General features: G+C 39.8%; 1 protein-coding gene across 1 annotated transcript in view; it reads left to right on the top strand.

Annotated features, from left to right (window-relative positions):
• trim66 (tripartite motif containing 66) overlaps nt 1–13965 on the top strand; it is an 18318-nt gene extending 4353 nt beyond the window's left edge. Inside the window, exons 4-18 of the mRNA XM_070835718.1 lie at nt 1865–1994; nt 2322–2438; nt 2618–2732; nt 3003–3149; nt 3564–3681; nt 3992–4788; nt 6882–7088; nt 8632–8761; nt 8852–8933; nt 9014–9200; nt 9624–10537; nt 11060–11183; nt 11306–11380; nt 11993–12145; nt 12306–13965. Of these exons, the coding sequence (XP_070691819.1) occupies nt 1865–1994; nt 2322–2438; nt 2618–2732; nt 3003–3149; nt 3564–3681; nt 3992–4788; nt 6882–7088; nt 8632–8761; nt 8852–8933; nt 9014–9200; nt 9624–10537; nt 11060–11183; nt 11306–11380; nt 11993–12145; nt 12306–12542 (3533 nt within the window). The 3' untranslated portion in view covers nt 12543–13965. The remainder of the gene's footprint in view (nt 1–1864; nt 1995–2321; nt 2439–2617; nt 2733–3002; nt 3150–3563; nt 3682–3991; nt 4789–6881; nt 7089–8631; nt 8762–8851; nt 8934–9013; nt 9201–9623; nt 10538–11059; nt 11184–11305; nt 11381–11992; nt 12146–12305) is intronic.
• The last annotated feature ends 11035 nt before the right edge of the window (nt 13966–25000 follow it).

Raw genomic sequence — 25000 nt, 5'->3', positions numbered from 1 at the left:
GTTGCCTCTGTTTTCCAGGCCAGTATGAAAGATTATTAGTGGGTGTACACACTCTGTCTCTCTATTTGTCACCTGGTTGCCTGTTTTGGCCTCTTTGTTTTCCCACTGGTGCACTGTTTGTTTGTTAATCATGTCTCAGTAGGGGCCATTGCAATGAATAATGCATGGCAGTGGCGATGGTTGATAATAGTTCTTGGAGATCTCTGTGTTTTATTGCACCTCTCTTAAACACATGGCCCAGATTCTAAAATTTGTGTGTGATTTGATTTTTGCTAATATTAGTGTGTTGCTATTTAAAGACCCTCAAGTATGCCTGCCAGCCTTGTTGCCAACTGCTTTTGAAGGACTGCATTGCACAAATTGTCAAATCATAAGAAGAATGCCCCAAACACCTTTATATTCATGTGGGAGCATTAGAGTTTGGTTTGTGTACTTGTGAGAAAAGCTGTGTGACTGCGCTGACAGACAGGATGTGGTCAGTCATGTCAGGTTGATGCACATGGGGTGATGCTCAGCTCTCTACCACAGAGATCAGGCGGGAGGGGGTTGGCTGTGAGCCGGCCAGCAGAGAGCAGTAGGGCTGCGTTCATTTGCCTTATCCAGCTATTGTTAGGAAGACGTTCTGTGGGCTAACAGTTTCTACAGTGACCTATTTAGAAACAGATTTTTTTAGTGTGTGTAGTGGTATGTGTGTCTCTGTGTGGCTGTTGGTGCATCAAAGGCCACTTGGACAGCACTGAAATATGGTTCGCTTCCATCTTTTGTTTGTCACCATACTTCACACAGCACAGTCTACTTGCAACCTGAAACTTGCAACCTTTTTCCAACAATTGTATCATCGTTTTTAAGAGCAGAGGAAGGCCTGTTTGAATTTGCATGCCAATATATAACTCATCACACCCAACCACAACCACCCCGCTCCATTTCAAGTTCAACAGACTGCTTGTACTATGAGAAGTTGCATGAATATATACATTTTAAGTGTATTGACAGTTTCCTCATTCTGTCATTGTGATTATTTTCAAAAAGAAGGTCCAGTTGAAAAAATAACCCAGTTACTGTGTACGACAGAACGCACAACTGAAACTGCAAAAATATGGTGTCATCTTATCGTCAAAACACTAACAATGCAGTTTACAATGCATTTGCAATGACGTAAATCCTAAAACAGCTAGCCTAGCTCTTTCCAAATAAAACTTCACTGATTAACACGCTGTATCTCGTGAACTTAATTCAAGCAAATATCAACGTGTAAAAATGACAAGTTGTTGTTTGATGCAGGATTATGTGCTGGACTATTTCTTGGCCAAAATACAAAGCACAACCTGTTGTTTTTAGTTTGAAACCATCTGTCAGCGGAAGACAACACAAAAACATATTTAAACTTTCGATTTTTACATATAGTATTATTTATACAAGCGACTTTTACATTTGTAGTCATACATTAGTTTATTGTAGCTCACTGTAGAGTCCTTTTGATATTTGACTTTTTTCCATTTATCCTATTCTGATTACTCAAAAAAGTTTAAGTTCTGAAGTGAAATTAGAGAAGTGAAATACAAATGTGTCAAACTAATATATTTAACTTGATTTAGTTCCTCTTAGAAACTTTGAATAGTTACGTACTTGATAATTTGATAGCTTTTAAGTAATTTAGATTGCTTGTTAGTTAGTTACTCAGTTAATTAGTTAGTTTGTGTTGGTGCTAGCGTTTGTTTTCTCCTTCCCTCCTTCACTTATTAGACTACATGTGCACAGTGATGGCCTTCCTCATGCTGTGGGTGTGAATTGCTCTTGGACTGTTGCAAATGCTCCATGTTCTCTCCCCTCTCTCTCTTCCCTCCTCCCTCCGTCTGTCTTTTAGGCCCGGGGTCGTATCCTTGTTCCCTCCTCATGTGCCACTCTCACAGACAGGAGCCCTTGGAGCTGTTTTGTGAGTCATGTGACCTTCTGTGCTGTAGCAGCTGTCACCTGTCCTCCCACAAAAACCACAGGTCAGTCCGCAGATACCCAGCACAAGGACACTGCAGAGAAAGGCTAAACACAGGTTAAAAACTTCCTCTGGACAACAACTCTCTTTAACTGCCTTGTCATTTTTATCATCTGCATCCGCATACACTATCCTTGGCCCGCCTAATACCTATTAAGTATTCATACGCTTTTGTTTTCTGTGATGTTTCAGTACAGTAGCTGCCTCTAAGGTCACCTGCATAATGTGTTGTCCCCAAGGGAAACAAATTTAATTCTGGTGTTCTTCAACCCCGAAGAATAAATTAGTAAACTTTCTGTCTGGCGGTTGCTGTGATCTCCCATGTGCTCAGAGTGGTGCAGATTGGGAAGGCCCTACAGGATCAGCAGTGGCTGTTTGAGAACCTGATGGTGCAGGTGGAAGAGAGGAGGTCTGCAGTGGAGAACAACGCTAAACAGATAGAGGACAGGTTGGTTTAGACTCACACAGTCATAGTCCCAACTTCTTCCACAAATGGTCAATAATTCAGCAGCGTGGAATGTAGCAAGCTAATGCATAAATTAATGTCTGAAATGCTACTTTCTTCTTCTGCGTTTGGGACTTTTCTGCAGAGACTGAGGATTTATTTTCTCCTTCCCTTCTTTGTAGACTTCATGGAGTAAAGATTGCACACAGGAAGGCAGAGAACCAGATTAAAATGGCAAAGATGATTATGATGAACGAGCTTAACAAACGAGCCAACCTATTAATAGAGCAACTGGAGGTAATTACTTTCTCTCTTTTTCTTTTCTTCTTATCGTTCAGCCAGCCGTGAATCTACACGCAAAGAATCAGTAACTGCCGTGATGTAATCAGACCTGAAAGCAAGCAAACGAGAACCCATAATAATCTGTCAAAGCTGCTTAAGCCAACATCTCGAGAACTAGATCTGTCAAAAAAATAGAGCCATTGATTTGGCCCACAGTCCATCCATGACTCCCTGTTTATCAGTAATTACATGTAACCAGATGCATTTTTGTGGTGTTCTTTACAGAAAATCTCAGAAGACTTCCAGCAGCGTCTGGAGGACCAGCTGCAGGGGGCAATAGAGATATGTGGCCAGCTGGACCATGTCCAGAAGTTCATCACCTGGGCTACGACCCAGCACTGCAGAGGCCCGGTGCTCTTCAGCAGGGCTCTGGTACGCTGACAGGACGGGCAACAGACGTCCACAGTCTAATTATAATGCATGTAGCCCTATGAGGGGGAACTATTTAAAGGGGAACTCCACTGATTATACATGTTAAGTTTAATTAGTCATAATAAGTACTACTCGGCTTTTGAAAACAGTTGTATAATGCGCTCTGTGTTTCTTGAGGAGCTTTGTTAGAATAAGCCTGAGAAAATGGGTGAGGCTGTATTACTGGGGTTTTTCGGCTTAAGCTTGGAAACTAAATTATTAAATTATTATTAAAACTAGGTTATTCTCATTTCAGTATTATCTGTTGGTGCCTTTTGGGTGCACCTTTCCTTTTTGTTATTTTACAATGGAAATCAGTGATGCGGGCTTGGTTTGCAATAAGCATCCTGTAAACTTTATACATTCTTCTTTCAGATTTCACTCCAGATGCAGCAGCTGCTTGAGCCGTCACTCCACTCAGACTCTTGGAGTCCTGTTAAGATCAAATTCAACTGGGATGCCAGTTACTGGACAAAGCAGGTTACCTCTTTAGGTAAAATAATTGTTATTTACAGGTGGTTATATTACAGTTAAGTTTGCATTTTTCAAAATGAGAATGAAACAGGAAATGAAAATGCAATGAAAATGTTAATACATTAGAAAAATCACATTTTTTAAGGTTTTTGAAATGGGTTTTAACCATACTTGTGAATTTGTGTCAACGAACTACTATTTTTTCTATTGCAAAAAGAGATACCTTTTCATTTAAGAGCTTTTTACCTAAAAATTATAAATAACATTATTATTTGCATATGACATACTGTTTTGAACAGAGGTCTTAATGTGACTCTGTTGCTCTGCAGGTCAGTTGACTGTTGAAGGGGGAAACTGCTCTTATCCTCAGGGATTGCCCTGCTCCAGCATTCTGAGGCCTCAACCGGTCACCTGCATGGCTCTGCCGCCTGTGTGCCACAGAGGACGAGAACCAGGCTGTGGGTACCAGGCCTGCTGTGAGCTCCAGATGTGTTGCCTGCACGGCATTCCCTCTCAACCGGATCTGTCCAGTCTGACCAAGAGTCAGGTGGAAACCTCACTCTATAAGTCCAGCTGTGTTCAGCCTGCCCTCATGTCTGCCTCCTTACTCCAGAGCCAGCAGCTCCAGAGGTGCTGCGACCCAGACAGCTTGTTGCAGTGTCCTCCCCCTTCATCGCCTGTCCCAATCATGGGACCCATCCAGCTCAACTGCAGTCGAGGATCTACTTCCCAGCCACAAGCTAGCGCCTCTCAGCCCCAGTCTCAAACAAAATCTTATCTCTATCACCAAAACCAGAGAGAGGTTCTCCCAGACAGCCAGGCTCAGCCAAATACAGACCGCAGCCGGAAGCTGTCCACCAGCACAGCTCTGCAGCAGGACCTCAGCTACACAGCTGTGGACAGAGATGGGATGACTGAAGAGAACTGGGAAGAGAGATGCAGAGTGATGGCGGCTCGTGGACAAACAGAAAGCAGAGAGCTGCAGCATGAGGAGCTACAGCAGGACAGGAGGGAGCAGAGTCCTGTCCAACAGCAGCTGCTCCACGCTCGTCCTGCAGCAGAGCTGAGAAATGAGCAGCAGAGAAACAAACATACGCTGTTGCTCAGAGACCACAGAGATGGCAGGGTGAGAGCATTAAAAAGTAATATCTCTCTAATTTGATTGTTAAAATTTGGTCAAGATATACCCTGAAACAACAGTTATGCTCGCAGGGAACTAAATCAATATCAGGCTCATTTGTCTATAAAGTAACTTTTATATGTCACATGCAGAAATGACAGGAAAAATAAGCATTTGCTATTAAGCATAAGAATTATGCAATTAGGCAATTAGCTGTTACCATTAGGGGAGTTAATCCAAATCTCACATAAGCTTCTTCTGCAAGGGATCGACTGAATTTAAGCATCAATTGATGTGTGCTTATGAACATCTATGTGTAAATCTATCTTGTCTATCTATCTAATGTTCACACATTGCACCTGACGCTGGTAACTTAAGGGTGCATTACATATTAACTACAAAAGCACGTTCGTCTCGTCTCAGGAAGGAATAAGGAATAACTGTGCATGAAAATGCAGCCTTTTACATGTCTGCCAACACTGATAGCAGTAGCCATATATTATATTTATTTGTGATCAACATCAGCAGCTGCTGTGAGATCAATGCAAGTTTTCAGTTTTCCGTTTCACTTGTGGTTCTGCAAAGTTTCTATGTCCGCCAACACATTTTAAACATAACTCACATCTCATGACATGGTAAACCACACAATGTTGTTTATACACACCTCTCAAAACCACAATTTATCGGTCAGACTAAGGCCTGCTTTCTATATAGCACAGGTGTCACATGCTCAGGCAAACAGAAAGAACAAATGACAAAGAGGAAAACAAAGTCTAATGTAAAAATTGCATCATGTAGTGACATTTAAGTCAAATCAAAAGCCAGTAGAAAAAGTTTTTACATATGGTAAGTTGTTTTGAAATTTTTAAGTTTGAGGGAATGTTGAATTTGAGGCAGCACTCAGTTTTAATTAATATCTGTAAGCGGCTGAGACTAAAGGATCGCTTTATTTTAATGCCAGAATGATCACTTCCCACAGTTGACAGCTAGCCTGAAAACAGATGGTGCAACAGAATTTTGTTTTTGCTTTTATGAAGAAAGGATGATGGGAAAACAAAGAGCCGCTCTGACAATTAAAGCTGAGCTGTTCACAGCAATGCATCCCCAAACCGGGAGAGCACTGTTCATCACAATCACACTTGATGCCAGAGGTTTGAGCAGCCACATGATCATCTCTGTAAAAGATCTCAGGGTGCACACTTAAAGGCACAAAGATGTATTATATTTGCATTTTCACGCACCAGCATCTGAAAAATGACAAAGAAACCCCACTTGGGTGCAGTCATTTATGTACTTAACCTGTCATTAATGAGTCACTAAGGGAATAGAGGGAGCTGCCAGTTTGATTTCAGTTCTGGTTTGCACTCTGAGATTAATTCCTACACCCCCCGTCGTTCCAGAGAGAAGGATTATGGTCTATTTTCCTCCACAGTCTGAATCCTGCATGGCTCTCCCAAGGGGCATGGATCAGGTAAGTGTTTTAATCGCATGATACTTACGAGCACATGCTCTGTGGCAGCCTGGCCTGAATATGTATGATGGTGCACTTGAAAAAGAAAAAAAGGGGAGAGAGGGACATGTTAAAAAAAACCTGGTGTTAAATGATTTGCCAGCCCTCCTGCTTACATTAAGTAAAGTCGCAGCTGAGGTGTCTAAAGGAGCTTTTCAAGACACTTGCATTCGTTAAATTGTAGTAGAAGAGTGAGAGAGAGAGTGGTAGAAAGTGATTTGCTGTTTTGGTTTAATCAACAGGCCACACTGCACCCCTGATAGCGAATTTACATATGATAATTGGTGTTGTAACCAAACCTTTCATTGCCTGTGCGATAACAGTAATATATGCAGCTGTGTGGGCCATTCTCCGTGTTTATAAGGATTGAGTTGTTTTGAATTAGTCCCAGAATAGGCTCTGAATGATGTTTTTGTTCATCTGCTGTGCGTTTATGTGTGCGTGCTCGTGTGACACTGAAGGTTGTTTCCTCTGCATACATCCCACTCCTTTTTTCTCCTTTCATTTGTTAATAATATGAACAGGGGCAGCTGTGCATGAGATGCAGCTTAAAACCCTGCTCAGTTTTGTATGTTTGTGTTTCTGACAGAGATCCACATCCCTGGAGGTGTCGGTGACAGCCCACGAGTGTGTATCTGATGTGCAGAGCAGCAGGCTCAGCCCTAGCGGGGTGTGCACGAGGAGGAAGAGACGCTCCCAGAGCATCCCGGCAGAACTGGCAGCCCCATCCACCAGCCCTTACTCTGAAAGGCCCACAGGATGCACTCTGGGCCCAGAGGCAGGAGCTGCTAATAAGGTAACCCTGCAATCAGAATATAATCACACATGGAGAGGGAAGCTCAGCTCAGCTGTTGGAACAGAGGCGAGCACTGCTGCGATGTGCCCTGTCTACATGTGACTTCTGGCACTGCTACAAAAGAATAGCAATAACAGAACAATTTTCTCCTGTCATGCACAGTGATGCTGAAAAATGAAAACATTACTCTGATTTAGAGCTCCAGCTAACAATTATTTTTATTTTTGATTACTCTGCAGATTATTTTCTTGATTATTCGATTAATCATTTGGTCTGTAAAGTGTCAGGAAATTGTTACAAAATGTCCATCAGAGCTTTGCAGAACCAGAGCCCACATTTACTATCATGTTAGACAAAGAAAAGCAGGAAGTTCATTAAATTTCTGCTGAATGACTAATTGATTTATCAACTAAGCATTTCAGCTCTGTTCTGATTTAGACCAGATTTTGGGCATCGGTTTTCAATTGTCTAACCATTGGCAAAAAGCCAGAGTATAGATTCTTTCAGTGAGGCGTTTTAAGGTACTTATCCATAGTTAGTGTATTACCTACTGTAGATTGCAAGTGATAACCTCCAGTTTGGAGGAGCAAGCAGGAGTCCTAGCACAGATGCTAAGCAATGTATGGGAGCAACTAAAAACATCAACATCAGTTTAGGTGTATGCTAAATTTACACCTAAACTGTTTTCAATATTTTCACCACTTTACAAAGTTGTCAGACAGCCCTTTGACAGGGAACTAAAGCTGTACTCTCTTTCTCATCACTTTCTTCTAAGTCACCAGACTCCATTGATAAACAGTAATTTTACCTCACAGAAGACGGGAGTTTTTGCTACTCCACTGCTGCCTCAATCCATGAGCTAACATGTTAGTTTGTATCTGAACTAACCATTTATACCACCAGAGTCACACAATAGCACAGGCAAACTAGCCAGCTGAGGCGGTGGTAGACTAACAACTCTTGTTTTCTGCGAGCTAAAAAGACTGTTGGAAGACATGGAGCCTGGTGGCTTTGAAGCGAGCGAAGAGAAAGAGAGAACGGTTTCAGTTTTCCTTTGAAAGGTGGCTAAAATTTGTTTTTTCGATACACACCTCGAACAATCCCACTTGAAATAATTTCCACTATCCCTTTAAGAAAACAATCTCACCACAAGATCCATTTAGCAGCTGTTCTGGAGCTTTCCATCATATCACATGATCTTTATCAACAGATGGAGATGCTCAGTTGTCATGGAATTGGAGATGCGCTGCATTTTTTCGGAGCACTTTAAAGACTTATCTTTCATGATACAGGGAAAGTGTGCCAAATTTAAACATTAAAGTCTGTTTACCGCTTTCAGAGGGTGCTGCTGCAGATATAAAAAAAGCTGCATGAAGCCTTTAATGTCTTCAGAAGATTGCATGCTATTAAACTTTCAAAATCAAATCAAAGTAATTGTTTAGAGGGATAAAAGCATGGTGGCCAAGTTACTTACACTGATAAGTCTGTTTCTCTCTGCTGTATACATTGAATATACAAGTTTAACATAATGTTTTGTTCTCAGTATGCCAGTATTGATCCCAGACAGAGGAGAGCCTCAGATGGAGTTCTTTGTGTTGTCAAGGAAACTTCGTCTGATGCGGCCCCCCCCAGAGGCCACCGCTCCCCTCGACTGTCCTATAAGACTGAGCCAGGTACTACCATGCAATTATGCCTTTTATGTTGCTCAAATAAACATAATATACATTTTGTGATTACATATTCATCATCTTTGCCATTTTTAGATCATTCTTTTACTTACGTCAGTGAAGAGACTGATTATACGGCCAAGGAGACACGCATGGTATCAAGAAATGGACACAACAGGTTTGTAATATCTGCCAAACATCTGTCCAAATCATGAATAGAGGGTAGTTTTCTCATTCATCCTCTTCTTGCCTCTTCAGTAACAAAGATGTTCAGAAGGATTCAGGGAGGCCCAGGGTTCCAGTGGTTTGCTTAGAGCGTCTCAAAATACTTGTGTCTCAGCTTCCCCCACACGGCCGACGGCAGAGTGACCCTTTACCTGCCAGCGGGGCGGAGAGGAGTGATACTGTCCCGCAACAGAGAACCTGGCACAATGCAACGGCTGAAGTATGTCTCGTTTCTTTGCATTCAATAGAGGAAAGATGATCCTATATGGCCACCGAAATGGGAGAGAAAATGGGAGAGTTCTTGTAGGGCTTCTGTGTTTAGACACTATTTAACATTTCAGAACTCTGACTTAAATAAGGTATTCTGAGTCTAGCAGGACAGATTAGACCATGCACGATATAAAGATACGTACTTTAGGGTTTCATACCTTCCACATGACCAACAGTATGTCATTAATTTGATGTGGTGTTGGATGACAGCTACTAATTATTGTTTTATCTAAGAAATCACCAGAGGTTTTAATTAACATGGTGTTAAAAGTAATTTTAATTCAGCAGCCAATATGAAAAATTTATGTAATAAATTATGATAAAAGTATGTAAGACATCTTCTCTTCTCTTCTCTTCCGGGTTGTAAACGCAGAGGACAGCTGGAAGCGCTGAGATCATGAGGACTGCCCGCTCTCTCACAGCGCCATCATATGCAGAGCGACAGAACCACGGTCAGTTTACCACAGACGCAAACACGAGTGAGTTTGACAGTCGAGGGAAAATCAGCTCCTGTAAAGCATCCGCACTGCTGTCCACTGACCCTAAATATGTGCCGCAACGTTACTCTGCACTGGATCTAGACTCTGACTCTGATCCCAGATCAGTCTCAGAAGACGCGGTTGCCTCTTGGGCGGATCCAGACCCACAGCTAGACTCCGATGCCTCACCAGATTCTGACCCAAATGCAGAGTTTTCATCTGAGGCTGAGCTTGAATGTTTACCTGAGGAGAAGTCAGTGGCTTCGGGAGATATAGGGCTCTGCGGTGAACCTGATATTGCGGGGGATTCAGAGCCAAGCCTTGAATATGAGGCAGACCCAGAATCAGATGTAGGAGCAGGGTCAGAGGACGGCCAGGGGCTGGACGCTGATGCGGAATTTGGCGATGCTGAAACAGAGTCAGACGTCCAGCCTGACTATGATCGCAGTTTCCAGGCAGAGACTGACTCTGACGTAGCATCTGATCAGCCTCCAGACTCTCAGGGCTCTGTGGAGTCTGAGCTCGACATAGAATCTGAACCTGAACTGACAACTGACGACCCACAACCGCTTCGCTCTGATCTGGAAGAGGAGTCCCACATTGGTCCTGCTCAGAGGCCGCTTCTGATCGCAAACCCTGCCCCTCAGAGAGGCACAGAGGAAGTCCAGCCTGACCAGCACAATGCAGAGATAGAGAGTGAGGACTTCTGTGCTGTGTGTCTGATTGGAGGGGACCTGCTGTGCTGTGACCGCTGTCCTAAAGTCTTTCATCTGTCTTGCCACATCCCGTCTCTGCTGAGCTTCCCCTCGTAAGTGTCTCATTCTATAACCTGAAATTTATACAGTACATTAATTTTTTTTAATCTATTGGTGCAAGTGACAGAAACAGGCAGCAACATGAACACACACAACACACAGTAGACAGATGTGATATACATGTACATGCATAGATATGGATATGCATTGGACTGCATCTACATATATATAAATATATTACTGGAATAATATTAATACTGATAGAAATAACAATAATAACAGCAATAACAATGATAAGATAATTGTTGCAAAGAGTGGTTTTTGCAGGGCACCCGTGTTTATGTATGTGCACATATCTTGTGATCATATCTTTATATTTGATAACGAAAAAGACAGAGAAAGAGGAAGAGGGAGGACTGAGCAAATAAAGATGATAGATGAACAGAAATAGATAGATTAAAGAAAGTAGATAAAATAAAAAATAAAGAAAAATCAATACAAATTGATTAACAGTACATTCAACATCGCTCATGTCCTGTTGTTGTTAACCTGATGCTGTTTCTTGTCTTGTTCAGGGGTGACTGGGTGTGCACCCTGTGCAGAGATACTGTGCACCCAGAGGTCGAGTACGACTGTGAAAATGAGAGAACATCTGGCGAACACACTTCAGCACACAGACAGTCAGGATGTGACCAGAGAGTAGGTCATTTCATTAGCTGCATTAATAATGATGATGGTTTGTGGATTTGGACTGTTTCACTGGACCGTATTCCTTTTTCCTGCATTTATAACAATTTTCCTTCACGTGTGTCCAACTGTAGAAATGTGAGCGGCTGACTCTTCTGATCCTCAGTAACATCCTGAGTGCTCCCTTCCATGAGCCCGTCAGTCCACTTGTGAGTGATTACCCTTTTCTCACAGTCCAGTTACAGTAAAGGCCATTTTCACAATCTCATTTATTTTTCATTATACTTACAGGAACACAGTAGCATCATGAGGAATGTTCCTCATGTTTCGGGGCATATAAATGCACTTTGATTGCTGCTATATTTCACAGGGTTTGGGGGCTTGGGTTTCTCATTAAAACCCAATGAGTGTATCCTTGACCCTGAGAAAACGTGTTGAACTTTCGCATTAAACATTTGCAAAGTTGATTTTTCATTCATTTTAAGGTATACATTGTTAATGTCCATATTTATATTTCATACCTTAGAGATTATCTCCGTTTGAATCAAGAATAGTTAAAATTGCAACTGTAGTTCATCTGTAGTTCTACAGTTTATATGTTTGTTGCTGAAGCATCTTTGAGTGAGCAGGTTTAGGATTTAGGGTTTGTTCGTTCAAGCAAGTACCCCACACTTACTGTTGGTGCTGCTCTATTTGTCACATAATGCAATCTAAGGAACATTCGTTTTGTGCCATTTTAATGCTGAGGTAATTATATTGAAATGTGTTACAGGGAACTAAAGTGGCTGGGTGGATTTGATCTAAAATCATTTTTCATGCAGGCTCGTCATTACTACCAGATCATTAAGAGGCCTATGGACCTGTCCGTGATCAGGGCCAAACTAAACAAGAAGAATGGCCAACATTATAACTCACCAGACCAGTTTGTTGCTGATGTCTATCTCATGTTCCGCAACTGTGCAAAGTTTAATTATGTAAGTAAAAAAAATGATATTCTCTATGTGTGTATTCAGTGTTACAATTTGTCTCATAAGTATAATTAATCCTAGTTTAAATGATACATACAATCATTATCAATCAGTATTGTGCCAGCACACATCCGAGTGTAATGGCTCTTTCTCTGTCTGACCTCAGCCCGACTCTGAGGTGGCCCAAGCAGGCCGCAGCCTGGAGGCGTTCTTCACCTCCAAGCTTAAAGAGGTTTTCCCAGACAGAGTTTTCCCTGCGGCTGAGGCGGACTCTGACAGTGATGAGTACGATGAGGCCTACAGGACTGCCGAGAGTGGTTTCCCCTGGCCAGAGAGGAGGGAGCAGTGCCACAGGAAGAGGAAGAGGAGACACTCTCTCAAGTCGAGGAGGAATCACTTCTAAGCAGAGGTGAACGGAGTGCAGCCATGGACACAGATATGCTGTATTTGTGTGTAATGACCTGTTTTTTTCTTAGCAGCCTGTGGAGCTGTAACAGTTTTTCCATTCTGTAATCTGACAGTAGCCCTCATTTGTAGTTTGCAATAATATCACAGTGCTGCCATCTGATGGCAGCTGAACATATTGAAACAAAACTTCAAATACTGGAAATGCAGATGCAATTATTATCCCCACAGACTTCAACTGTGAGCATGAAGAACAAGTAAAGAAAGTTTCAGTTACATACTATATGTTACACATTTGGAACCATATCTGTCTAGAGTTTGTTTGGTTGCTTCTGCAGCCTTAAAACAAGTTATAATAAAGAGGTTGATGCTGTAATTGTCTCTATACATATCACATTTTGGCCATGGATGATTTGCTCCTGATGCACTGGAAATTACTTTCTGTATGTACTTACAGACTCCCTGGTGTTATATGCTATATTTTGCAAAGAGGATGATGTAGTTAGATGTTTATTAATCTCACTTTGCATCTTTATTAAGTGAATTTTAGGTGAACATAGCTCCGATTATACACAGCACTTTGAAACCTTGATATTGGTAAATACTATATTTGCCAATAAATGTATAGAATTTTATTTTACTATATTGGTCAGTTTAATTACTAAATGATTGCAGACAAGTATCATAGGTTTGATTATTCATATAATTGTGTGTCTCAGTAGCTTTCTTTATGAAAAGCAGCAGTGAAACCTTTTGACTTTGTCTTTTTGACCAGAGTGACACAGAATGTGAAGGCACTAGAACCAGCTAGAGCTCAACAGGGCATATGATTTTCATGTTTGTTAAAGGGATTAATATCCAGATCAACTAATCCATTTTTTAATTTTACATTTAACCATGAATTAAGTTTGTGTTTACATAATGTAACCTTGGTGTTTCACCAGTGCTTCAGCAAATTTTAGTAGGCCTATGTTTTATTTTCTAAATATCTCAGGCTTATTAAGAGTGTAAGGTATTGATATCAATCAGTATTAATGATTATAAAAATGTCTTCGCTGTTTGTAGAGCTGCACTGTTGAAAGGAAATATGTCATTTTATAATATGCGCTGTTGTAGAGCACTTCCTGTTTTTAAATATTCCATATTATTGCTTCCTGCAGCTTAAGATAGACTTTACTTGACATTTAGAGGAACTGCACGAAATCATTGTCTGTGCACTCCTTGATCATTGTTGAGAGTAGTGAATATACAGTATATGTAATGTTACTTCTTTTGAAATCAATAGATGTAATAATATTTCCTATTGTATGAAGGAAGACTGATAATCTATACTTACTGTCATTTTTTCAGGAGAACAGTCTGGTTCATTTCTTTGATGTTTTTTTTTACTGTAACGGTCAGTGACAAATACACATATTAATATCAATAAAATGCATTCAAGAGAAAATAGATTTTCCTGTTATTTTCCATCTGCAAGTATTAATTACAGGCAACAGACGAATGGAAAAGAACCTGCTTTCACTTACATTATTTATCATCATTTACAGCACCACAGTGTAATATAAATCTGTTGATCTGAAGAAAGGGGGACATTTTCAGTTTCTGTCCTAAAAGCTACAGTAGCAAACATATACATCTTTTTTTTAAAAAAAAAAAATTCAAACATTTATACAATTCCTACACATTTCTTAACATTTTATTTCACCCGTATTTACTTTGGAGGGTGGCACGTCTCCAATAGTTCAAATATTACAATAAAATAAGACATTTTCCTCCTAAAATCTTTAGCTTTAGGTGTAATTTTCCACTATTTCAAAGGGCCGTGACAGGTTTTAGTTCAAAATGAAGTAATGCTAACTTTATGTCAACATCCTAATGCGTCCAACACACTGTCAATACATGTTACAGCTTCATGATCATTTAATACTTATAGAAGAATTATGGAACTCCTTCACTCCAGAAACCTTTAAACCACATTATTTTGGCATATGAGCATATAAAGTTACAAATTTTGGGAATATTACTGAAGGCACTGAATTAAAAATGATGTCACTCAGGAATCACATGTAACTCCATGTTTCCTTTGATGTTTTAATGCACTTTCTTTACAGCCTGATGTCACAGCTTTAAGAGGAGCTGGAGGTGGGGGAAAGATTGGGGGACTAAGTTTGGCCTTCAAGGTAGACATTCCCATCAGTCTGTAACCGTGGTTATTGCCCAACCCTTAACCATCTATCAAACTGCCATGATTGGCAGAGCTATGATGGGGCAGCAACCAGCCTGAGGGGTAGCACCTCCTAGAAGACATCATTCAGGGCAAAAAATAAAATTAGATATGATTTTGGCAAGTTTTTGAAGCCACCTGCAGCACCTTTTTTTTACTCCATGACTTCTTCTATCTTTAATCTTTTTACACTTGCCTGTCTTTGTTTTTGTCAGCTCTGAATTTCTTGAACTTGGAAATCTCTGTTTATGCTTATAATGCTGTAGCCATTTTGTAGCACTGAGGATTTAATTAAACATATGGTTAAGAAAGAAATATATTTTAGAAATAGTTGAATCAGATGGCTTTGTACCCATGAGACACTGCTGGCTCCTGCCTCACATCCCACACGATTTTGTGGACAAAAGGTTTTGAAAATTAGTAGAAAATGTTTCATTGCATGCAAAACAATATTGTGATTGTGCCTCAAATTTAAAGGGAGTGTTTTGTAAGTGCTCTTGTTGGCACAAAATTATTTTTTGCTTGATTTCTGCTCTCTAAAGTGACTTTTGTATGTCGAGGAGAACCATTAAATTCAGCTTTCACATCTCTTTGGAAAGTCATGTATGATTAATTTGTCCGGCTGAACACAGACACCTGGTGCCACTGTTGTTTAGAAAGCCTGATCCTGTAATATTATTTATCCATTATGTTTTCATACAGGGAAAACTAGACTCAATTTACATCCTTTTCCAACAATTTACAATGTAGCAGTGCTGATAGTTGATAAGAGATGCTTTTAAATTGATTTTCTTTATGGCACACTATACATCTATACAGTTATTTTTCATTGTAAAATAATTGCATTTGTAGAATTGTCTTTTCAGTGCACAGTTTTTGCAGAATAAACTAATAAACTAGAATAGATAAACTATTATACAATGATTGCGGGAGTAGCCTGCATGTACCTCAAGTACTTGCCCCCTCTTTTTCATACCTTCCCCAGCTGTCCTGGTGAGATTCCTGTTTTATTGGAGAATATGCTTCCAGTGCCAGTACGTAAATATACTCATTAAACCAGTAATGCTGTTATATCATACACAGATATATCATACATTGCTCTCATGGATTTTCCACTATGTTTCCGTTGGCCTCACTCTAATTATATTATATCAATTTAAGGTGACTCAACAAAACCTCCTTTTCAGTCTGGTTCATATGGGTTTGAAATCAGTGACGTGCACATTTTACCATCACTCAATGTTTATCTTAAAGGCTGGATGACTGTAATAGAATTACAGTTTGCAGAAGGGTATAAAATTTCAAACCTTTTCACTTCTGGCCTGAGTTAATTAGCTTGTTTGCCTCCTCTGAGCAATCATGCACCACAATAATTACAGTAATCATTGTTCCATAGATTGATTAAAGTGGCCCCATGCTGTGTTCATTGCCTCTCAGTTAGAACGCGTCCTGCATTTTCATTATCTGTGATGAGCTCTCCACTTGTATTAATGTTTTTCATATTTTTTTACTTATTTCTTTGCAGATTCTTCATACAATAAAATGATGGAAGACCATGAGTAAAGACAAGTCCAATTTTATTTAATTACATAGCCCAAAAGCAGAAATCACAATTTGCCTCAGAGAGCTTTATAAACTGTACAGCATACAACACCCTCTGTCCTTAAATCCTTGATTCAGGTGAGGAAAAACTAAAAAAAAAACAAAAAAAACCACCAGGACAGACAGACAGACACGTAACAGAAGTCACAGTATTTACAAATTTCAGCAACACTTTAACTTAAACTTAGAAATATTTTATCCATGTTCACAGGTGGGACTAATATGTTGTAATAATATTAGGATATTACGTCCTTTTGATTGATGCATTGTGGTTATTGACATTTGTTCCACACAAAATATACACTAACATATGCTTTCTAAGGTATATTATAATGGTACCCAGTAGCTAAGACCATGCTCAGTCTTTAAAAGGTTATGTTGCGACTATGATGACAGCAGCATAGGTGAGCAGACATGATTTTCTTTACCACCAAAGTTTTTACTTTTATTGATCGCAAAACTCTGGAGTCTCATGTAACAGGATTCCTGTGACTCAGCTGCAGACTGTGCTGTAACTAATTCACTCCTCCCTTTTTAGCACGCTTCTTGGTTATTTTGGCAAATGTTTTTGTTTTTCAGCAGTGGGTTGGAGAAGAGGTGTTCTATGTTTGAAGTCTTTCATAGCTTCTGTAGTCAGATCAGTTGATAGACGATGTGCTGCGTTTGATCTCCACATCCACCTTTGCTGTGTCAGATTGGAGGCAGCAGATGTATCCTGTAGCAGCCTGAGAACTGGACAGATGGATTTGTGGCGGTGCACAACATCACTTACCGAACGTCCTTCCTTCATGCCACATGCATCCTGTGGCAGATCAAAGAGGCCTGAGGGGAGAGCTGTGAGGGGTGAGTGACCGTTGTCTGCTGGGAATGAAGCCACATAGGCACTCTTATTTTTATGCACTACATATTTCAGCTGCTTCACTGAAACCATTTCATGATTTCTTTTGTTGCCCAGCTGATACCAGGTGGAAATAAACACTCAATATTTACAATATAGTTTACATGAACCACTGTCTAGGCAAAGCACACACAGTACATTCAGTATACAGTAAGATACATAATTCATACCGAAGAACTGAGCTTTGTAGTCCCTGAAGAGATGTTACACAGTCAGCCGAAAAAAGATTAAAATCAGAGCAGTAAAACACACATTGGAATTGTTGAACAATAATGAAAAGAGAACACTGATGTTTGTATGTTTGTTGAAATCTGGACATAACAAGGGCCTCTCGGATTGATACTGCTCAGATGTTGTGGACATGCTGTAGAAAGCACAGAGCATTTCTAATTTTTAGTTTGTGAACTTCAATAACCTGGTGTTGTTGTTTGCTCTCGGGCATCGCCACTATTATGAATCTGGACTGCCTTAGGCATCTTCAGCACCTGATGCACAGGTTGATATATAACCCAGCTTCACTCTTCTGGATCACCAGTCCTCTTGGTGGGGAAGAACCATGACCTGTGCAACACCCTCTCAGGTATGTAAGGGAGGAGGGTTGATCCATGGTTCAGGCAGACTTTGGTCACTTCCAGGAGGTGTCTGCAGCCGAGGAAAACATGGAGCTATCCAAACTCTTCACATAACTCATTTGTCATGTGATGAAGACGCTTGTGCACCGCGCAGACCACAGACGACACAGTGTCTCCAACTGCATGGACAAACTCATCAATAATGTCTTTGGGAAAAGGCGGATGTCTGTCTGATGGAGGAAATCAGTGGTTACTAATTATAATGTATGTAACTAATCATACTGTTTATCTGGATACTCCTGGTATTTTGTTTTGGTCACCAAACATGTGGACATATTGTACTGAGCATTTCAAAACACCAGTTTGACTAAAATTGACCGTCACATTATGAAAATAATAATATATAATTTGACTGGATGCATCAGCAGCAAACCCCAAAACTGCTTTACCTTTAAAATGACCTTTAAAATGTTTTTATCAAGGTTATAAATCCAGAATGAGACTCTTAAAAACAATGTCAAGATTAAATGTTTCAGTTCAGCTGATACAAAGACAATTGGATCAATTGTAACTTCACTAACTGAAAATAATGGGCACTGTAGGTGGGGAGAAAACTCAAATATCAATGTTTTTACAGTTGTGTTTTAGTATTTCTTATACAAACAGTTCATATACATCTTGTATTACAGCTGGTTTGGTTATATACAGTTAACTTTGAACTTTGCCTCATGACAGATGGTATTTACAGTTATTATGTATGTCATGTTGTTGTATGTTTATGAGAAAGTCAAACATTTTCTCAAATAAATACTTTTGCAATTTGCAGTTACTAGGTGAATGAATGCAACATGCTTTCATTTGTTAATGTAGAGAAAATGGCATCTAGCAGACATACTGAAAAGCACACGTTAGCCTAGCAGACACACTATAAATATAGTTTGCTATGATGTAAATGTCAAGCCAAGAGTAAAAAGCAGACTGCCCAAATAAGAGCTAAGGTTAAAGATTTACAGAGATTACTTTAGACAGCATGCAAACAGCCCATTTTAACCTAAATGGAGCTGGAGCCTAACTCAGTTAAAACTGCCTTTCAGTAGGTCTCCTATCATCCCTCACTGTTAGGAAAAGGAGCAGCATCATAATGGCAAAAAATAAAGGAAGAGCAGAAATTAAATGAGATATACGAATAAAGGATAAACAATATTAAGATCTAAAGATCTAAAGAAAAACCAAAGAACGTTAAAGCAGCGATAAAAAATAAAACATGGCGGCTCTTCTTTGGAGTAATTGATTACAAAGACATTTAAATTGTATTCAAAATGTGGGAATAAGTAGTGTTGCTGCAAGAAATGCTACTCTTAATTTTCTGAAAGCACCTTCAACCATAATTGTATATAAGATATACACATGCTTATGTCTGGCTGAGTATGTCTTGGTAAAATATTTCACAGTGCAAGAGAAAATGGGTTGTTAAGTTTGCTCCCTTAGCTGCTTTAATCATCTTAATTAACTCTTTGAATGCACCACTTATTGTAAACCTTTAATTATAATCTCATCTAGTGTTCCAAATAATTATTTAAAATCCTATCATGTACACTTGACTGGTAATATGAAATTACAGTTACTTAACAGCAAAGCACTGCAAAGGATTGACTCAATAAGGTGATCATTATCTTTTTTCTAAATAGGTACACTGATCTAATTGTTCCAAAATGATCTGTAAGTGAAAGAATCAAACTCTACCATCTAAAATTAGACTCCAGTTTCATCCACTAGATGGAGACTAATGACCAAGTAAACCCCATACTGCCACAGGGAACACTGGTTTCCCATTCGCTCATATATTTGAGAACTTGTGGTTATTGTGCAAGGAAATTCAAGTCCTGTGAAGGTGACTTTCATCCTAAAGTAATGTCTACCTTACGTTGGTGAAGGACACCAAACACAAGCCAGCAGGGGCGCTGCAAAAACGTGGATTAGAAGACGCCCCGTTCACTCATTGGAAGTTTGTCCCTCTTCGCTTTCCCTCATCACTCGCCCCAAAAAGTTTGTGCGTGAGCATCAACCTGCTGGATGAAAATGATCTTCTCTAGTAGGTAAGAAACCTGCGGTGACTTTATCAACAGCAGCTGTCACATTGTACCCAAGATACAAACATGTGTGCGATGTTTTAGACGTTTTATTTTTCTAAAATCCGTGAGCGTCTTTGTCAAAGAGTAAAACGTTTGTGCAACTTTCATGTTTCGTTGCCATGACAACGTGTGCCATGAGGAATGCTAGCTAAAGTTGCTGTCAGTCCTTCAAGCTCTCTGAGCTATAAAGAGAGTTGCGTTGAGTTTATTTATTTTGTGGTAACGTTACACAGTAGGGTAACAGCGGATCCGTTGTCTCCGTCCTGTATTAGAATACGTCAGGCTTTTCAGTAGACTTTAATTAGCCACCTCTAACATTATTAATTAGCTAAGCTAGCTTGCCCGTGTGGTCCTGTTAATTAACTGACGGCTAATGTTTAGCTTCATTTGAAGAGTAAACGATACACGAAGAAAGTGAGGACTTCTGCAACTGCAGAAATATCCTCAACATTGCAGGGCGTAGGAAATACCTTCACAGGTCCACATAACAACAGCTAGGTTAACCAACGTTGACAAACATAATTAGTCAGTCAGAGTCGATTATGACTAAGATAAACGTTTGTAGCACTTGTGTAACCTTACTGAATATGTAAAACAGGAGCCAGTTTTACATTTTGAGTCGGTTATAGGCTTAACTGTCATCATTAGTCATAACATGAAGTCAGTCGTGGTCATAAAGGTGAGGCTGTCCCGCGTCTTTTGTTCTCAACTGGTTAAAACACATTTTTGGTGAGGAGCGTCGACATTATCAGCTGTGCAGTTGGACAATGAACGATTTATAACAGACTGTGCGGACATGTGTGTCTTCCGATATGAATGTGCTGAGTTCTCTCCGGGTTGTCAGTGAAATGAATTTGATTTGTTCTTGTTTCTGCTATGGCCTACATTTTTCTAGACGTCTGCCCTCCCAGCTTCCCAAGGCTGAGCCCAGCAAGGGCAGAGATTAGCCTTAACCGGGATTAAACCAATGAGAAAATTTGAATTTGTTGGCCCTTATCTCGTAGCAACACGTGGAGTGCTCAGAGCAAATGGCAGAATTTGATCTTTTGCTTCCTTTTGGCAAAGCATGTTTTCTTGCCAGTAGACACTTATCAAACGTGACCATTGGAAACAGAAGGAAATCTTGGAGGGGGCCTTTAAATGATTTGTTTATAGGGACACCACATGCTTTACTTGTTTGCTGAACTTAAAACACCTCCTTTTAGTCAGTACTGTAGTCCACCAGCTGTCAGGTAAAGCACACTTTCAAAGCTCTTTAGTAGGTCTGTTGTGTGCTTTAACGGCTTAATGTTGATGCGTTCTTGGTATATTATATTTAGACCACAAGCTTTGATAATCTCTCCGCATAATATTAGGATTCACCTCATAACTTAGTGGAGTAAATGGGCTCTGTATTTGCATTCTAAACATGCAATTTCTTGCCTCATCAGGTAATGTAATTCCACGCTTCATTAGGACTGTGAAGTTTATCATTTGTCATCAAAGCCAAGCTGTCAATAAATGATTAAGTTTCACATGAGGAAAATGTAATATTTGGGCTCAAGCAAAACGGATAGCAGTTTACATTTTAATTGCACTTAGTACGATTCTGTTTTTGTTGGATTTTCAGGCTATATTTTAGCAGCTGCCTTTTACAGCTAGAGGCACTGTCATTAGAGAGCTGCTTAAGCCTAATTTATTCTACTAGTTAAGCCATTAAAGAAAGCAAACTTCTAAAGGCCCTGCATAATAATTGAAATGTGCAATATCTTGATGGTCTGGTTGAGATTGAGAAGGGGTAACTGTTTTGACACTTTGGTTCCAGCAGCTTTCTGGGATACAACATTGCTGACTTTTGATATGGCATTAGGGCTGCAAAAAATGATTATTTCTATTGTTGATTAATTTGTGGATTATTCTTTATGAATATTTGATTAACCGTTTAGTATGTTAAATGCGTAAAAGTAGTGCCAAATGTCTATCATTTCGCACAGCTCAAGGTGATATCTTCACATCAAAGTTGTTTGATTTACAATTATATAAACAGAAAAAAAGAAGAAAATCTTCACATTTAAAAAGCTGAAACCTGAAAAATGTCAGTCACTTCACTAATGTCCACATGACCAGAGTCAGTGGGATTTGTTTTCGGTACAGCATAGTGATAAGACTCATTTCATCATTTAAGCACTATAGCACATTGACAGTCATCAGTATAACTTCACACAATAACTGATAATCAAGATATTACATGGTAGGCAAAGATGGGTACATGTTTAAGTGCGTGAGATAAAGTTACAGGGGTATGTCTTGTTTAGTGTTTATTGCAGCTGAGATTGCGGGGGAGTTTGTCCTGCCACTGTTGCCTAATGGAATATCTGATGCTTGCTCGTGTGGGGGAATCCTTAATTTTGAATTCCTGAATCGTTGGGTCTCTCTCTTAATTAAAGAGTTTGGTCTAGACCTACTCTTTATGGAAAGTGTCTTGAGATAACACTTTTATAAATTGGTGCTATATAAATAAAGATTGATTGATGAAAAAAGATGTTTCTGTGGACATGGAGCTAGGGCAGAAATTGTTGTTGAGTAATTTTATGTCACCTTACTCATCGATTAATCGACAAACTGTCTCAGCCCTAAACGGTGTATCACTTGCACTGACAGATGCCACCTCCTACTGTGCAGGTGGACTTTAAAACTGATAGATCTGCAGCAGTGCCATATGCCAGTTAAAGACAGTATTAACCATTTCTACAACACTGTCAGAATTTGGTTTGTCCTGCTGAACGGTTTTACAGTGGGGGATATAAAGAACATTGCAGCCTGTTGGGAATAATGGCAGTCATATTGACAATGAGGGTGGGAGGAGGAGTAAATGTGCATTACTTTGAGTTAATGATAGATAGGCAGGCTTAAGGGAAGGAAAAAATGCAAAATACAAAGATTAGAGTCACCCCTTGTATACCTGCTCTCTTTGTTCCAAAGGGACATTGATTTTGAGTTCTTAGTTATTTGACAGTGCCCCCACACTCCCAGCCATTAGGCACTATGTATATTTACTCACGTGGTAGTGTAAATAAACAGAAATTGCTATCTGACAGAATGATGGAGAGATAAGGCAAGTACGGGCTTGAGTTGTGATGAGCTGTCGGCTCTGGTTACTTCTTGCTGAAACTGGAGATGAGGCAAACTCAATGTAAGAGGTGGACCACAGCCTGTGTCTCCTTGGAGGTGGTGTGTTCTGATCTTTGCTCATCTTTCAGCGTGTCTGTGTGTGAACAAAGACCATTATATTTTGGCATTGTTAGTTTGTGCTGTTTAATACTATTCAGTCATTATTTGACCTTGTTATTAATTCTGTAATCCTTTATGGGTCAGTACTCCATCTAAGTAGGTATGGAAAAAAAGAGGTCCGTACATAGAATTTGTTAATACAGTAATTCTACCTCAAATCAATAAAAAGGAGAATAAGCAGTCTGGATTTGGTCTTTCAAGGAGGTTTTGAGATGTTAATACTACTGATGCACTGGTACTTGGACAGAGATTTAAGCCTTAATGGAAGGCATTTTAGTTACACAGGTGGTACAGGGGCACAGCTTTGCACACCACTGCTGAGAGGTCTAAATCCCAATTGTATTTCCAGCAATTTAGTCATGCAACAAACACAGTTGGCCGTGCTTGCAAGTTGCAGGCCAGGAAAGCATTATGTCCTTGTCACTGCATTAGCGATTCTTGAGTGTTGTTTGGGTCAGCACCACTGAAGAGTGGAGGGATTTGAAAGGTTCCTCCTGCCTGTTACAGACCGCCCTTTTGGTGAAATTTCTCACTGTTGGGTAAAAAGAATTGGTAGCTTTTGCCAGTAGCATTTACAACTTACAATATTATTTGAACTTCACAGTAGAGGCAAAGGCACTGTGTATATCTATATCAGGGTTAAAATGTAATAATTCTAGTCAGAGTGTTTCCTGGGTTAATTTTCCATCACCAGCCTCAAGTACTCAGCATTGTGGTGTGGTGCAAACTGCTGTTTACAAGTTTGAAGTTATCACGTTATTTTGTGTTTTGACCTGTAGTTTGATTTGCATTTTTTTAGAAACACAGGCCTAAAGATTGCAGATACTACAGACAACCACCGTCTTAACGCAATTCAAGACCTGCATCTCTTAGTGACCCTTTTTAAGGTCAGGCTTCTCGTCCTGATCTGACACTGATATCCCATTTCCCTTGCATTGGAGATCTAGGGTAAAAGACCAGACACCTGTGGTGCACAATACCCTCCTCAAGTCACATCAAGTCCCTGTGATACACTCATCATATCCCCCTGTCTCCCACAAATGAGCTGTGATTGAGGTGATTGGAATTTCCAGAGGCTGTCACAATCGTTTCGATTGGAAAATAGACAGGAGATAATGGGAGAGACAGGCCTGTTATGAGAGCCCTGTCAGGGCTAGAATAATGCGTCAGAGTGAAGAGGTTAAAGACACTGCTTCCTTGTTAATAATTAATTGCTGTGCATGTGGTGGATCCACTTCATCGCTCTCAGTCATCACTTGATAACTGCTTTACATTTAATTTGCCCTTAGATACTGTTTTCTCCAGCAGGGTAAATTGTGCTCAAAGTTAATATAGGCTTAATATAGGCTCAGCACTTTCATCATAAACCAGTGATAAAAAATACTGGTAAAATAGGCTTCAATTAAAGATATTTTGTTACATATTTTGAACCAAGCAGTGATGATGACTTGTGTTTTTAAGTATTTGTGTATTTTTTTAGAAGTTTGTAATATTATAATTTGAAATACTGACATACCGAAGTTTTTAAAAAAAAAAAAAAAGAAGCAACAATTAGTCATGGCTACATTCATCTGTAATAATAATCTGTATTGGAAAAATGATTTCGCATATTTTTCTATGAAAATAACTAATTGATTTCTCAGAGAAATGCAGTCATTATTAGTCTGTTGGAATTCCTTTGCCGCGGACAGCCCTATTATCCCATGTTAGACAAGGAATCTCAAAGAGATAATGACTGCTCTCTCCCTCCATCTCTAG

The sequence above is a fragment of the Pempheris klunzingeri genome, chromosome 1, assembly GCF_042242105.1.
Source record: "Pempheris klunzingeri isolate RE-2024b chromosome 1, fPemKlu1.hap1, whole genome shotgun sequence".
NCBI classification, from domain to species: Eukaryota; Metazoa; Chordata; class Actinopteri; order Acropomatiformes; family Pempheridae; genus Pempheris; species Pempheris klunzingeri.
Note: the sequence above shows the minus strand (reverse complement) of the source record. Positions and strands in the feature narration are given on the sequence as shown.